This window comes from Pteropus medius, unplaced genomic scaffold (assembly GCF_902729225.1).
Source record: "Pteropus medius unplaced genomic scaffold, Ma_sr-lr_union100, whole genome shotgun sequence".
Classification (NCBI taxonomy): Eukaryota; Metazoa; Chordata; class Mammalia; order Chiroptera; family Pteropodidae; genus Pteropus; species Pteropus medius.
In genome coordinates this window covers 32,126,980-32,144,799 of record NW_024354500.1, presented here as the reverse complement: position 1 = coordinate 32,144,799, position 17,820 = coordinate 32,126,980, and the positions used below count along the sequence as shown (strand labels likewise).

At 37.4% G+C, this 17,820-nt stretch overlaps 1 protein-coding gene across 1 annotated transcript in view; it reads right to left on the bottom strand.

Annotated features, from left to right (window-relative positions):
• PKHD1 (PKHD1 ciliary IPT domain containing fibrocystin/polyductin) overlaps nt 1-17,820 on the bottom strand; it is a 411,516-nt gene that overhangs the window by 323,443 nt on the left and 70,253 nt on the right. The window contains exons 34-35 of the mRNA XM_039853082.1: nt 13,916-14,135; nt 7,583-7,733 (exon numbers count right to left, since the gene is read on the bottom strand). Coding sequence (XP_039709016.1) covers nt 7,583-7,733; nt 13,916-14,135 — 371 coding nt within the window. The remainder of the gene's footprint in view (nt 1-7,582; nt 7,734-13,915; nt 14,136-17,820) is intronic.

Below are 17,820 nucleotides of genomic sequence, written 5' to 3'. Positions count from 1 at the left end.
GGAGGAAAGGGAGGGGAAGGGAAAGGGAAAAAGGAAGGAAAGGGAAAGGAAGGGAAGGGAATGGAGGAAGAGGGAAGGAGAACCAGAAGAGAGGAGAGGAGAGGAGAAAAGCAGAAAGGGAAGGGAAGAGGAGGGGAGGAAACAAAAGTGAAAAAGTGTTTTCAGATTTCAGTAATAGGAGGAACAGAATCAATTAGGGAATGGAAAGTAGTTTCAAATTAGCCTCTAACTAGCTATGCACATTATAAAGGCGATGTAAAATTCTTCACGTCACTGTATTGCACCAATTTTCTAGGAGAGTCTCCTTAAACAAAAAGCAGGAATTAAATTAAAATAAGCAGTGCAGTCTTGCTTTTTTTTAACAGTAATTGAGGCGCTGGAGAGCCGAAGTGAATTTGAAAATATAAATATTTCTAAAATAAATGGCTTTAACCATCCAAATATCAGCATAGTCTCGTGTTGTAGTCATAGAAGAATGAATAGACTGAGAAACTTATGGAGTCTTCATATTGTCGAATCAAGTAACACACTCGAAGACCACGCCTTTAATCAAAGCACCTTTAACTTAAGAAACTAATTCTAGCACTGATGATAATGAGTATAAATACAAGGGGGTGTTCGACCACCATACTTATGTGCATCCTTCCTTTCTCTTCCTATTTGTGATCTATACCAGCTGTCTGCATGTGCTTGCCACTCACTCCTTACGACCCCACAACATCTGGTTTTTCTCCCCACCAATACTATCCTGCGGCCTAAATGTCACTAAGAACCTCCTGAGAGCAGCTCATTTTGAGACACCTCAATACACCTTCCTTCAGTCTCTCCTCACCTCTGGAGAGACTGGGTTCCAGGACACTGCATCAAATTTTCAAACATACTTTTACCAGTAGAATCCTTCTTTCAAACAAGATCTTGCCTTGAAATCCTATTGATTACCATAGCTTTCTAGTAAGACATGAAATTAGCTAGTATAAGTATCCAAAATGTGTTCTTTTTCAAGGTAGTTTTGGCTATTCATTGCATTTCCATAAAATTTTTGAATCAGCCTGAAAATTGTTACTAAAAAAAAAACCAACCAACCAAAAATAACTGTCAGGATGCTTTTTTAGAATTGCATTAACTCTAAATATCATTGTAGAATTGACATCTTAACTAGAAGAAGTGACATCTTAACATTGTAATGTTAACATCTTAACATTATTGAGAACTGCAGTAATGGATCTCTTAATGTTTCCTCTGCTTTGGATTCATTAGCTTCTTAGATCTATGGGTTCATAGTTTTCATCAAATTTGGAAAATTTCTGTTTTTTGCATTAGATATCTTCTATCCCTCCTACCTCTACCTCTCTTCCATACCTCCTACACATATGAGCAGCCTGAACTCCACCCAGTGAAACTGCTCTCTGCTTGGGTTCTGTTTCCTAGTGCTGAGTCTGGAATAGTGCTCCCAGACAGGAAGCTATTCTCCTTGTATGTTTTCCTTCTCTCAAAAGTCACAGCTTTGTGCTGTCTGTTATCCAATGCCTGAAATATATTTTGATTTAGTTTATAGTTGTGTGTGGCAGAAGGGTAAGTCTAAAACTCACTACCCTCTCATGGTCAAAAACAGAAGTCTGTCCATTCACATTTAAGAGCAATGCAGTAGTAAAAAATCTAAATGAACAATCTGTGTAAGAGGAACTTCATGAGGCTTACAAATGTCAAAATCTGTTGGTCTTTACTCTGTTTAGTCTCTCCAGAAAAGTATCTTCCAGTCTCCTTTCTAGAAGGAGTAGATTTGGGGTTGCTCAGGTTCTGGAGCTGGCCAGAGGAAAAAAATTAGTGGGGTAGGAGGAAGGTTGACCACTCTTTAAAGAGTAAGCAGATCTTTACATTCACCCTCCAGGTTTCAACTGTATTCTCTATCCATATCTTCCCTGAGCTTGGTATCAGTCACCTAATTAATATCTCACTAATGCAATTTGTACAGAAATTGTGCCTCTGCTTCCTTGGAGGGAGGGGTAGGAATTAGATGTCTAATTGGATCAGCCAGAAGTAGTGACCTTGGGATCTAGTTCCTCTTTAGAGAAGATTTCAAACAACTCCCTCTTTTTAGCATCCTGCCTCATATGCATTTCCTGGTGCCTAAATTTCTCTAAATCCAAAGATTTTCTAGGGTTCTCCGGGCAAACTGTCTTGCTTTTTATCTAAATTGTCCTTCACAGGAACTTAATTTTGACTTTCCTCCACCTCATTAATTCATTTGCGTTTCTCCCATTTACTTTCCATCTTTACATAATGTTTGTGTTTGTATCACAAATGTCTCCTCATTTTATCTAAGAGAAGTTTTATGCCTCTGCTTCCTGTTCTTTTATTATATGTCCTTGAAACATGCTTCTGTTTGGTTAAGATTCCATTCTAAACTATATTAAGCTTCATAGTCACATTTTCAACAATTCTTACTCCTTTTTTTCTTGCTGTTTTTCAGGTTCTTTGTTCATTACCCTTTCTTGTACCCTGTTTCATCTTCATTCTTGGACTCTTTTTACAGTTTGCCAAAGTACATCATTTTTCAGAGAGTGCACAGGGTAATAATATTTCTGAATTTGTATAATGCTTTATATGTCTTTATTTTGTTCTTATTCCAAATAATATTTGACTGGGTATAGGATTCTAGGTTTTAAATCATTTTCCAAGTAACTTGCATTGCTTCAGACTTCTTTTCCCACTGATAATAGCAGATGAGATGTTCAGAGAAACCTTTTCAAGTTGTCACAACTGAAACTGCTGGGTAATATGCCTTGATGGGTAGAGTGTAAGGAAAGGAATTCCTTGGAGGTAGAAATGAGTAGAATGCTGCTTTCCCTGTTCTTTCTTTCTTACCTGAATCTGTCTGGGGTCCAGAGTCACCTTAGGTTTGGCTGAGCTTAACATCAACCCTAACATCCACAATGGACCAAACCCATCTGCAGTCCCTAAGCAAATAATCCTTCTTTGTTTTATGAGCTGATCTTAAGACTGCATCTTGAGAGCCACAGATTCAACCACTGTGTCAGAGGCGGGGACAAAATGGAGAGAGAAGAGAAGGGGAAATACTGTTCTAGCAGTTCCCCAAGCAATCCTTTGTTAATTACCCTAATATCTGCCTTATCTGACTCTTAAGCTTGGACTTTCTCCCAAAACTCCATTGAAAAGTATAACTGTACTGTTTATGTCAGTTTTCTCTAAACTTGCTTTGTGTTGTGTTTATTCTGTTGTGGTTTCTCTACCCATCCACCCCAATCTATTTGTCCTCCAGAAGTCCCTCTGGGGGACACCTTGGCACCTTGCTCTGTTTTTTTAGCACTCATTTAGATTTTATTTTTCTTTTTGTAATATATTTTTTCTTGTTTCAATGTATCACAATGTCTGATACATAGAGGTATAATCAATATCTTCTGAAGAAAAGAAAAATGGGCATGCCTTCAATGAAAAGATGACCATAATATATTTATTCATTTATAAATCCACTGCATCCATTCAATATTTTTAATTAAGGTCAGCTATGCACTAGACATAGTTCTAAGCATTGGGAAACAGCAATATTTCTCTTTACAAGGAGCTTATATCCTCTAGTGCCATTATGTTTTTTTTTTTAATACAAGTTGAAGAACGATACAAATAACTCAACAACATCTTTGCATGCAAATGGATGTGTGTACACCTGTGTGTGTGTGTGTGTGTGTGTGTGTGTGTGTGTGTGTGTGTATGCTTTCAGATATAATTTCCAGGTGATGGGATAGGAGAAGCAATATGTGAGAAGGCTTGTTTTAACTGCTTTTATTTGTTTGTGTATTGTTGTCCATTAATATAGTTGATTCAGGCTCTGTTCTAGGCACTTGAGATACACCAGTGAACAAAGCAGGCAAACATTTCTGCCTTCTTGGAGATGATATTTTATCAAGAAAAGTCAGACACTAAGCCATAAACATAATAAATTAGGACCTTATATAGTATATTATGACCTTATATAGTATAAGTGCTAATGACTATGGGATAATAGAGCAGAGTAAGGGAAATTGCAAGTATGCTCTATGGAGTGAATGGCAATGGGATGCAATTTTAAATAGGGCGGTAAGGGTAGACATCATTGAGAAAGTAACGTTCAACAAACACAACGCAGAGAGTTACTTGGGAAAGGAGGAGAAAGAGCATTCTAAGCAGAAAGAACAACGAATGCAAAGGTTTCAGTGTGAGAGCAAGTCTGGAATGTTCCAGGAATAGCAAGGAGCCCATGGGCCTGGAACAGAGCAGGTAAAGGCAATAGAGTGAGAGGGGAATTGGAAGAGGTGAAGTGGTACAGAGAATGGCCCTTTAGGGACTTGGCTTTTATTGCGAGAGAATTTGGGGGCCATTGGACAGTTTTTGGGAAGAGTGAAATTATCTGAAATATTTTGAAAGGATCATTGGGTTCCATTCAAATAGACTGAAGAGGGGCAAGGGTGGAAGAAGGGATTCTGATGGAGCAAGCATTGTAGTAATCAGTAAAAGGTGATGGTGGTGGCAGTAGCAGAGGATTTGCTACAAAGTGGTCACATTAAAGGCACAGCTGACAGAATTTCCTGATGATCTGGTGTGGGATTTGGAAGATCAAGGGTGTTTCCGTGGCCTGAGCAATTGAAAAGATATGGCTGCCATCACCTCAGTTAAGAACTATGGTGGGCATGGCAGGATAAGTAGTGGAGATCAAGAGTTCAATTTGGAATCTGTTAGATTAGAGGTGTCATTTCAATATCCAAGTGAAGATATCAGTGGGCTACAAGGTTCAAGAAGTTAAAGCTCAGGAGAGGGCTCTGGGTTGGAGGTTACAATTTGGTAGTCACGAGCATGGAGATCTACTTTTTTCATAAATTTGAAGAGGTCATTTTGTGAAGTCAGCACATAATTTTCTTACCCCATCTAATTTTCCATATTTTTTAATATTTTGTCGATCATAAGTTGTCAGGTATTGACTATGGTGTGTATCCCTTCCTCTCCATTCCCTCTGCCACTTCTCCAGCTCAATTATCTCTTGCCTCGTTGAGATGATCCTATCTCACTTGGGTTTCCTAAGGCATTCCCACCCAAGTACCAGATCAATGTGGCTAAAGCACACCTGTGATCATGCAGTGACTCCTGGAAGATGACTTGTCATCTAATGAATTAAAGGACCAAATGCTTAACCTGCCATCACAACCCAAACCCAGACTACTTTCCCAAACCTACAACTCACTACTAGTCCCCTTCACACACACCATGTTCTTTGCACTATTCCTAAAGCTCTTGCCTGAGCATCCTATGCATATTGGCTCCTCCACTAGAAATCTACTTCCTCTGCACCCTCAAATGCTTGAACCCTGTCCATTCTTCATGGCATGATACAACCACCTACTTCAATAGAACTTGGTCGACTACCCCATCTGAAGATAACCTTTCCCACCTCTGATCTCCCACTCCAAGACAGGGGGAAAGAGCATGGCAAGGGCAACATTTCCCAAAGTGAGGGCAGCAAGAAAGATGCTAGCCCCAAGATGGATTCTGAGAATAAAGGGTACCATGGACAAACAAGTTTGGGTAATCTCTACATAGTAGGCTCCTCTTAGAAATTCACATTCTGCATTTAGATATTGAATGCTCTCAAAAGTCTTTGGTAAAAAATATAGAGAGGACTTTGTTTAACCCGGCATTTGCAAATGTATTTGACTGTGGAACTTTTTTGTCATAGAATATTTACTAACATTCTATGGAACTAGTGTTCCAAGGGTCTCACATAATACTTGGAGCTGGAAACCTGGATTTTAGTTTCAATTAAGTAATCATTAGTGCTGGCTTTCCCTAGGCTCAGGCCTAGATTAGGCAATTTTGTATCCTAACACAGTCACATGTCCATGGGCCAAAGCAGGGAAACTAGACATCCCAATATCAATAGGGTAACGAGACATTCCAGTACTGGTGTCTCCTAGACACTGGCACTAGCCTAGTAGGTTGTGACAGACATGCGCCTCTGGTTTCCAAAAATGGCTTACTTGCCCCACAACGACTTATGGCCAAATGGATTAGGATGCCAAATTACTAGCTGTGTGATCTTTTCAGGTCGCCTTTCTTTACGGACCTCAGGTAACTCATCTCTCAAACGAAGGAGCTGGTCTAGATGATGTCCAACTTTCCATCCAACTGCAATGAAAGACTCCACGTGTCCTTCTTTGAAGCTTACCTACTTGCATTTCATGGCCTCCTCTACTATCCCCTGAAGGTGGGATCTCTTTCCACATTATTTTTTATCTCCAGAGCAGGGCGGAGGACCTTGAACACAGTTGGAACCCAGTAAATACATGCCGCATAAATATTTAAAGATGTCTAAAGCATTCAAGCCTCAAAAAAATCCAAAATTAGTCTTTGAGATAACGAAAAAATAAATAAAATCTAAGAAGTAAAACAATCAAAATGGCGCTACAGAGAAATAATTCTGTAGCATTTTCTAATACTGCTACTAGCAAACTAGCACTGCCAGTAAAGACTTACATTGGGCGTTTAAACTGTGTGATGCGTAGTTCTCAGTGGCTCATGTGTTAAAATCTTCATATCAACCCCATTAAGGTGGGTACTATTCTTTACAGATGAGAACATTGAAATGCAGAGGGGTTAAGTAACTTGCCTGAAGTCCCTCAGATAGCAAGTATAGCTTGGAATTCGAAAGGTTTAAAGGAAGCAGCTTTCACAAGAGAATCTGGGATAGCGTGTGGCACGTAATCGGCACTCAATAAATGTTTGTTCCACATAAAAGAGATGAAAAGAGAAAAATATGAGAATTGCTTTCATAAAAGGAAAGACACCTAAGGGAGTAGGTGCTTAAGAAATATTTTTTTATATGTGTACTGTGAGAAGCGTGGGGAGTTGTAAAAGATTATCTGATATATTTCCGAAGAGCCCTTAGCCTCTGATTTCAATTCACAAAAATCCCTGAGGAGGCTGTGGAATCTCTCACTGGGGACTTGTAAGAACATGGCTTAGGAGAGCTACTTGAAGGAGGTGTTTTAGATAATTTAAAACAGAGGAATCGAGGTAGAGAGGCTATAGACCAAATGACCCTACAGTCCTTTTCAGTTCTAATTTTCATGTAATTTCCTCAGAAGCCGGTTTCCAGTCTGTTTTCTGCAGAACAGAGATGAACTGGATGGACCAGCAGATACTGCCTTCCCACCAACTGAGGACGGTGGAGTAATTTGGAAACCTTCCAAAGGGGCTTGGTTAGATTGTAGGCCATTTATTTCATGAAGAAATAAACCACAGAAAGCCCCTTTAAAACATGCATGCAGAAAGCAAGACAAAATGCTGAGATTATCTATTTAGAATTTGCTTTAAAAGAGCCCAGGCAGCACTCATTTATTTTTGAGAAAATATATGATTAACTATAGTTAGCTATGAATTCAGATGGTGTGCATTAGACCAGCTCCTCAAAGTTTGAGAGCATTTAATATTATATATCGCTGCCATTTGGACTAAATTGTTTTTTTAATGTACACAATATTACAAATTTAATTTGAGCTGTTTGAATCAGTCTGTAAAAAAGATTTGATTATACCTGAGTGTTCTGGCCCCGGCTTTTTCGTATCTCAGTAATCTTGGCGGTAATTGGCTGATTAGGCGTCTCACACTCCATCTTTGCCTCAGTTTCCATGGTAATGTTACAGGAGCTATTATAGATGAGAACTTCATCTCTTTCCACTTTAGGGCTGAAACGAGAGGGGAGGTTAAATGGGGTGTCATCAATCTTAATGAAATGCAATTATTTTTACTCTTATTAATCATTGCAAGCCATTAGCTTGTGGCAACTACAGGCCACCATTTGTCAAATTTTGCAAATTTCTGTAATTTTGTTTCCATTCTTTTATTGTTTATTTGTTTTCTCTTTATCCACACACCCTGCAATGAAAATGCACATGGTAAATATCTTTCGCCGAGGCCTTTCTCTTTTCCAAATCCGTTAAGAACATTAGCAAAAGCTTCTCTGAGACCGACTTAAGCAATGTGCAAACAATATTTCCAGTTCCAAAAATGGAAGCAAATGTTGGGGAGAGGATTTTTTTTTTTCCTTTTCCCCTTCCCTCTCCCTGTTCTTACTCACACTTAGTGTTGGGGGAGTGAATTGCCTGAATCCCCCTAGGGCAGATGGAGAAATTGGAAAACCCACACAACTGGCTAACTGGTCCCTAATTCCAACTGTGAAAAAATGAGCTCATTTAGGCTTTCAATTCCCTCTCCCCAGCTGATGGCAATGAGGCTCTGTTGCTAGCAGTGGAACATTAACTTAGTAAATTAATTAAACTTACTTAACAGCCCAGACTAAGGAGATTCGATATATGTGCCAGTTATACTACCAGCCACTCTCTTTAAAAGTCCTCTTCCTTTAAGGAGAGAAGCCAGACTGCATTTAAAATGAAAAACAGCATTATAGAAAGTCTAAAAAATCTACAGTCTAGAAGAGATGAGTGCATGGATATTGCTGGGTATTGTCCCCAACAGGTGTGATATTTATTCAATAATAATCTTGGCTTTAGGCATTGTTATAACTAACTCAAAGATTATTAGTAATAATAATGCATGATATTTTATGCTTTTCAGCAATTTCATACATATGCTTTCATTCAAGCCAGTAAAGTAGGTAGAGGTGTAAAAAAATAAAATAAAATAAAAAACAACAACGACAACAACATAACCTAAAGAGATCAGGGGATTTGCACAAATGCAGAAGTATGGCAGTTCCAAGATTAGAACCCAGATGTTCTGTCTCCTAGAGTAGTACTCTCAGGTTTTGAGAGGCTAAACTGAACATTGGCCATGAAGATGAAAGGTTCCATGGGAAGACCAGGAAGACTAGTGGAAAGGGCAAAAGGTCACTGCTCGAGAAGCTAAATCATGTTGAACTAGAGCATTTTTTTTTTCAAATCAGTGTAAAAATGGTTGCTCCCACAATTTGATAAAGAGAATGATTAAGATAACTACCACAACTACTTAAAGATTGTTTTCTTAATGCTAAAACATTCCCAGCTTCTTATCCACCCAAGACATGACTTCCATACCCAGACCTACTCCTCCAGATCTACTATAAATTGTCTATATTTTAACATCATGAGGCCCAGAACCAAATGCACATGGTTTGGGCTGACCACTGGGGCTATGGTCTCCCTTATTCTGAGCCCTCCCTCTTATGGCATTTAACATCATGTTGATTTTGTGGCCCCCATGCTCAAAATAAGATGGTAGTAAACTCATAGTCTCAGAGCTGCAATTACCTGAGGATTTTGCCATGCTGTATTTGTTCAACTGATTTTCTGAGAAGCATTAGTATGCAGAGGTTAGGCTTGAAAGCAGACCAACTAGACTTGAATCCCTGAGCAGATGCTTACTATCTATATGACACTGCGAAGACACAACTCTCTATGTTTTGATTTGCATGTTTATAAAATGGAGTTACCAGTCATTGAGTGCCTATTATATAGAGGTATTGAAGGAATGGAGCAAAATGAAGCCTACGAATGATTTGCACAGAATCTGGCACACATTAAGAGTCAGATAAAGGCAGCTCTTGTTATAATTTTTGGTGGTAGTGGTGCTGGTGGTATTATTGTTAAATGTGAATGTGGAAATTTATGTTCATTTTTGTTACATGTCATCTCACTGATGTGGACCCATTACTCAAATACGTTTTGAATCTGGAGCCTATAATGTAGCTACAAATCCATTTAGCTGAGCCATCATCCAGGGGATAGATAAAGCCACAAGGTAAATATAGCATTTGCTTCCAGAGTGTCAGTTGTACTCAAAGATTCAAAAAGAAAAATCAAAGTAATTTAACTTTTAAAGTGTAACGTAATATTTAGATAAATATGGAAATACGATGGAAGAGAATGGAAAATTGACATGGACTTTTCAAATGAAACACCTGACTTGAAAGCAGCTTGATGCTTGTGTCAGGCCATTTTGAGCTTTGCAGCTTGAACCTTTCTTTTGCTACTGTGGGTAGAGGGGATATTTGGAACAGTTCAAGAAGTTCTCCCTCTTTCTGTCATAAATCACTTTTAAAAATCCATCAGAAAGGAAATGAAGTTGGTTTACCACATCATCGCATTCCTTGAGAATCGGTCCCCAGATAGCTACTTCCATTTCTGAAGGCCCACAAACCATCTGATTAATAATTCATTCTGGAATATTGTCAGCAATAACACAAGCTTAGTTGTCTAAATTTTCCCCCTTTTTACCTTTTTAGGCAAATGAAAGAATATTTGCTCATCACCTCTCTCTCTTGTGTGCCCTCCTCTCATGATCATTACCAGCAGTGGATCCTCAGTCGAATGAGCAAAAGCTGGGAAACTGACTTGAACCCGAGCAAAGGAGTGACCAACTTCCTATAGAACCTTGGCTGGTCTCACGCTTTCACCCTCCTAACAAGCCTTCTTCTGCCCTTTCTAGGATTTTTGCAAATCCTAGAAATGGGCTAAGAGTAAAATGAGCTAAGTCACTTCCCCCTTTTTTCTCTTGCCTGTAGCAGTGCACTGTCTTCTCTAATCATGTTCTTCTTGTTCTAAAAGAGTTAAAACTACTTTTTCTTAGCTTAGACTTCTTTATAAGCTTTAGCTCATATTTCTTTTCGTATTTGTCCCTTATTATCTCACTAGAGATTTTTTTTTCTTTAAAAAACCATCATAAAAATTAGCAGAACATCAGGATATCAAAAATAGTCTAACATTTACAAAATGTCAGTTTTAATAGCTACTATTTCAAATTTTCCTCCACAATAATCCTATGAATTAAATAGTGCAGTGGCTAGACTTAAATATAAATATAAACATGTATGTGTACAGTGAGAGATACATAGATATGGATGACATGGATCTGCATAAACACACACATGCACACAAATATTAGCTGTGAGAGAATGTGATAAAAAAAAAATTTTGGCCCAAATGATAGCAAAGAGAGCTCTAGAACCTAAGTTTTCTGATCTCTGGTCTCTTGTTCTTTCAGTTGGTCTAATCTGATCTAGAAGTAAGCAGGTAATCTTCCTGTATGCACTCTCTAAGATAGACAAGAAAAACACTTGCAGTCATTCTATCTCCCTCACTTAACCTGAAATTGCTTCCTCTGGCTCTGAAATCTCATTGAACCTGCACAGCTCAGCCAAGACTCTCATCACTGCTGCTGACAGCATGGTATCATGTTGAGTACATCACGAGTCAGAAGACTTGGGTTCTGGTCCTGGCACTGCCAAAGCTTGACTGTGTGTTTTTGGAAAGATACTCCATCTGTTCTTAGAATAGAATCTAAACTCCTTACTATGGCCTTCAAGGCCTTACGTACCTCTCCTAGCTCATCTAGAACTCCTTTCCTTCCTTTTCACTCTACTTTCCCTCCGGCCTCTGACAGTTAATAAAACTTGATGGGTCCTTTGCATTTGCTATCCTCACTGCCTGACTCTCCATAATGACAACTTCTTCTCCTTCGCTCATCATAAAAGAAACTTCATCAAAGATACCTCCTCTGAGCAAGTTGTGTAAGATACCCCCCCACCATTTTCTCTCACTTTATAGCCATAACTATAACAGGTGATCATTTTGTTAATTGTCTGGTTTTCTCCTCTATCCTTAACAGCATGGATCTTGCTGAGTTATTCACCACAGAGAAACCAGCTCCTGACACAGGACCTAGAACGTAGTTGGAATTTGATAAACACTGGATAGATAGTAAGATGGATGCATGGATAAATGAATGATTTTTGCCACAGATACACATGTCTACCATTGCCAAATTACGTCAAATTTATTGTGGTAGTGAGTAGCAGTGAAATAAAGCATTTAATGGAAATGAGTTCCTTGCAAAGATTCTGAAAAGTAGTTCTATGAGTTCACATGCATAATTTAAAGAGGGACCAAATAAGCCATTTGGCACATGGTTTTCTTAATGACTCTTGTATAATTTATTGTATGTTTTCTGGTTATTAAATTAGTACAAGTTCACTGGAAAAAATACTTCAATGAAAAAAAATGAATATCAGTACCACAGCCACCTAGAAATAGGGACTATCAATGTTTTAGAATACATCTTTCCAATCTTTTCTCTAATCACCTAATATATGTATAAATATATATATATAAATATATATATATATATTTCTCTAATCACCTAATATGTGTATAAATATATATATATAATATGCATTATTAGGATTAAATTAATACAATATTTTGTGACCTGCATCTTTCACTTCCCGATATATTGTAAGCATTTCCGTCTTTGGTTAAATATTCTATGACATGATTTTTAAAGGTTTCTTAGTATATTATCATTTGAATGCATTCTTTATTATTCAATACTTATTTCAAATTTTGTTATTATACCTAATACTTCAAAGAACATGTTTTGTCATAAATATTACATATTTCTGACTACTTTCTTAAAGTCCTAGAAGTGAAATTGCTGAGTCTCTAAATCCAAAGAATAATAAGGTTATTAGTGCATGTTGTCAAAGTTAGTACAGGTAGTTAGTACAGGTTGTACTAACTTTCCTTCTCATTGGCAACAAAGAGCAGGGCTGGCTCCATTCACCCTAAGTATACACTTTAACTCACAGGGCCCTTACTTTCATTCTTACCGAAGAAGACACACCCACTTTTGTCTGCTGCAATATCCAGAACACTGAGTGGCACTTTTGAAATGATATTAATAGATAGGGCATAACTTTTTTTGTTGTTTTTTGTTTTGTTTTTAATGTGTTTATTGGTTGTCAGAGCAATAAGGGGCAAAACTTTTAATGGAGTGACTCAGCCACCTCCTAGAGTAATGAGGAAGGGCCTAGAAGAACTCCGAAGGAATAGTTTTGAGGATCTACATAAAGTCCAGAATTTTGTGGAGCCAGGAACAGCTGATATTTACTTCTTGGTGTCCAGCAGCAGTGAGTTCTGAAATCCAGTCTCACCTGAGTACAATCTCCAGGCCCCCGTCTCTTATGTAACCTCAACAGGACTCTTCCTGCCCTTCTAGAGAGCAAGTGGCCAAGGAAGTTCCTCTGACTGACACAAACCTCTGGTGGCAAATTCATACTAAAGAGACTGTCTCAGGACATTGAAAAGGCAGACTATCATGAAAAGGGCCAGTTATCTCTTTGATTCTGGGTAATTGGTCTTCTTAATTTTATTTTTTAATGGAAAATAGACCTTCATTAAACAATCAGATGTAACCACTCCATATAGATAAGAAGTAAAGAGGATACAAGGTCATGTTAAGCAACGAAAACTCAGTGCATAGGAAAGGAAAGGCTTGTGCGAGTTAAGGTCAACCAGTTAGCAACATGGTCACACGTTTTCTATAATTTGTTTAGAAAAGGGGGTTTTACCTGGAAAGCTGTGGTATTTGTTTGTTTTTTAAGTTCAAAAAAATTCTTATAAGCTTATGGCTTCTAAATCCTAGATCTAATTCTGCCTACACATCCCCCCTTGTTTTGAATAAACGTTGTACAATCTGCTGGATTTCTCTGTGACTTTTTTTCATACTTGTGAATCTGTTTGGAAAGAAAAGAAAAAGGAAAGGGGAAAAGAGCCTTCTGTTTTTCATAATGTCTAATCTTTTTCCCCATTGGCATTCACCAGATGTTGCCTTGGATCGGAAGATAAATATTAAAATCTAAGCAAGAACAAAGCAGGCTGTTTACTGGGCAGATTTTTCAGATGTTCTCTTGAACACTTGAAAAGACAGGAGATGCTTTGATATGCAGGCTGGCTGGAATCCACAATAAAATGGGTCCCTCCAACAAGAGTGTGGGCCCAGGGGCCACGTCCACCCAGCCTACAGATCCTGATGCCTCCACCTCCTTTGGCCATGCATTCACGGGGAAGGTAAGGGAGGGAAAGTGCAGGGTTACCTGATGAAGAGACCTGAGAACGTTGAAAAGACTGACTCCATCCAGTGATCTGGAGCAAAGTGGCATTGGGAACTTTCTTCACAAATGTAGAGGTAAGGCCATGATTCAGGCAGTCTCTCTGTCCCCACAGAGACAGTCAAATCGCACCGCACGTAGGTGAGGCTGGAGGTTTCACAGCTCTCCTCCTCATGCTTCAGGTCACACAGGGAAGCCAAGGACGCTGCAGGAAATAATCACCATTAGGTTAGGTAATAACCATGGAAAGAACTGAAGGCCTCACATTGTTACATAAGTGAAGTTCATGTGCTGTCCTTTGACTAATAGGAAAATAATGTTCACTTTAAAAAGAAAATGTATGATGTATCCATAACACATACAGAAGAATATAAGTAATGTTTTCATAAAATATGAATCATCATAATAAGAAAAATTCATGTGACTCTACCAGCCACATAAGGTCTAAAAGAGTTGCAATACTCTCAAATCTGTACGCTCCTCATAAGTCCACCCCCTTCCTCCTCGTTCTCAGAAACAATCACTTGCATTTTTAAAATAGTTTTCACTATATTAATGGCTTTCCACTCCTAAAACAAGAGATTTGGGGCTTTATTTGTTTGTGATTTTATAAAATAGAATACATGACATAATATTCTTGACCTGATTTTTTCACTCAATATTATATTTCCAAGATTCATCCATATTATCGCATGTAACTGTTGTTCGTGCATTTTCACTGCTGTTCAATACTGCATTGTATGAACATACAACAAATATTTATCTTTTCTTTAACCAGTGAACTTTTGGATACGTCCCAGTTTTTGCTACTATGAACATGCACAAAATTTTACCTAGGTTATATGCCTTAAAATTTCTTGTTTACAGGGTAGGTACAGGTTCAACTTTACAAGATAGAGCCATATTGTTTTCTAAGTGGTTGTGCCATGTTACATTCCTATCAATTATATTTATGAGTTCACATTACTCCACATAATTGTCAGCACTTGAGATTATCAGACTCTTAATTTTGGCCAGTCCAGTGCATATACAGCGGCATCTCTTTGCAGCTTTAAATTGTACCTTTATCTTCACTTTTTAGATCAAACAACTTTTTATGTGTTTAGTAATAACTCATGTTTTCTCTATATGAATTTTTTTTATTTCTGTCATTTGCCCTTTTTTCTATTGGAATGTTTGTCTTTTTCTTATTGATTTGTGTTCTTTATATATTCTGGGTACTAATCCTATGGAGTTTATGTAGTTACTGATACCTTCTCCAGGTCTGTGGCTGGACTTTTCATTCTCTTAATAGGATCTCTTGATTAAAAGAAGTTCTTCATTTTTGTATAATAATGACTATTATCATTTCATAAAGAAGAAAAGCAATTATTTGAAGCCCTTTGACCCTTAGGTCATTTCTTTCTGGGTCATGAGATACAATGTTAAAAGCATCAACAAGGCCGATCACCAATGACCTTTAATGGGAAGATAGACAAGTCTCTACATGATATGGTTTTGGAAAAGTTCTGTCTGAAAACCTTAATAACATAAAAAAGAAATAAGAAAAATTTTTCCCTAGCCTTCTACCTCTGCAGCTAACTTGTCCACGCAAGTACAGGACAAACTTTATTAAGAACCATGGCCTTGAACCTAAGCCCTGTCTACATCACAGTGCTGCATACAGCATGAGATAAATAAGTACATGTGAGAGGGTTTGCAGTTATTCGGTCACACTGTTGTTGCTCTTGCATTCAAAGCACTTGACACATAGTAGGTTCCCTGTGAATGTGTTCCAAATGAATTACAGCAATTAAGATGGCTGACAAGTAAGACTCTCATATGGATAGACAAAACATGAGAATTTTCCAGTTAGTAAGCCCTAGGGCCAATAAAAACAGTCTCAACATCTATAAAATAATGAACTCATTATGGGTGATTAGGTGGATGAAAATTGACAAGGTAGATTATGAAAAGTACCCAAGGCTGGGATCAGAATCCATGGATTTTATTCAATGTTCTGCTACTAAATAGCTATGTAACCTTAATTGCTTTAGCTTTTTATGCCTCATGGAAAAGTTAAAGTTTCCACAAAAAAGTCATGTGGTATAATTCAAGGTATAAATGCAAGATATCCAAAGATCAAAGATCTTGCTGATTTTATAAATATAAAGTATTAGGTTAACCTAATGAGACGTTTTAGCAACCCACCTTGTGGAAAAGTAAAATTCTTTTTTTTTTTGTCAGAACCACAATTTTGGGGAAAGATAAAGTTAGATGACACTAAAAGCAGCAAAAGAACTTTTTTAGAGCTGCACATTTAACGCCCCCTACCCCACTGATGAAAAGAAAACACATTTGTACTGTGGTATTGGAACAAGCAAAACAGTAATTAAGAAAGTTTGAGTTCTAGGCCATCATCTACATCCTGGAATGTGAAACATCACTTTCTTCATTGTGCAAAGTCAAACTAAGAAATATAACTAAAAGCAAGGGTCAGAATTCAAAGTGACCTTAGCAAATTAGAGAAGTTAACAGATATAAACAAAAGACCAAATGAAAATAGTAAGGCAGTAAACCACAGAAGAAGAAAATAAATCATATAAATATAAGATGAGGGAAGTCCAGCTGTGCACAGTCATGTTAGAAAGGAAACAACAACAAAAAAAAACACCTTGGAATAATAGTAGGTAACAGATTATAAACCAGCAAGACAGCAGTGTAATTTAAAAATAAATATGAAACCAGATTATATGCAAGCATTTTATTACACTATCAATATGACCAGAACTTGCTTACACAGAGGAGCTACCTAGTTTTGGGCTTAAAATTAGGAAAGAATGTCAGAATTCAGTGAGGGCTCAGAAGAGAAATACCAAAATGTTTACTTGTTAGAAAGTTTCAGATTTAGTAAGTTCCAGCAATTTGCATTTCTAACAGACTCTCAGCTGATGCTGCTATTGCTGCTCCAGCAATAATAATAATAATAATAATAATAATAATAATAATAATAAATTCTCAATAAGTCTCTATAATAACATCAAACCACTGCATTAGAAAGACTGAGATTATTCAGCTTTCCGAAGGGCAGCCAGCTGATTAAGGATGGAAAAAAGAATGTATGTGTTGGGGGTGGGAGGAGGGTCCGTTAGTTAGACAAAAGGATGGATTTCTCTGAGAATGGCAACTGTGAAACACATAAGTGTTGCTGCTGTGAAATCATCCTTTAAAAAAAATCTTATAAAATATAATAGATTCTTAACTAAATTGGTTATATGTGATCCTATCTGAAAGTAGGGGAATTTTTAGTAGTTTCCAATAACTTGTGAAACACACTCCCTTTGACCATTTGATGTCTATAGACCTATTTCATAGGAAAAAAATATACAATCATATACTGAAAATATTTTAGTCGATTTCAGGGGGGTGATAGAATTCCCAAGTATCATACTTAATCATAAGTAAGAAACCAGTAGAACTGGTTTCTAACAGTTCCTTCTCATCTTTAGACACTATAATTAAAATACTTTTTTTAATAAAAGAGGAAAATAAGTCAAATTATTCTTTTCCCTAAAATGAGCTCTTGCAAAATCAATAAGTATTTGGTGACACCTAGTGGCAAAGTTAAGAGTTACAGTTTCCAACTCATTTTCCTCTTCTAAAATTCACTGAATATTGAGAAGTCTTTTTCTAAAACTTAATCGAATCTTTTAAAATATAATAATTTTTATTATTTCTCTCCTAGGATTTATAATCCTTCCAATACCACAATTAACTGACCCTAAATCCTTGGTGATTTTTATCTTGTACTTCCAGTTAAAATTAAGTGTCTTGAAATAATACCAAGAGGCTTTAAAAAGTTCATTTAAGCAGTATGTATATGAAAGCCTTAAAAAAAAAACTGTAGCAGC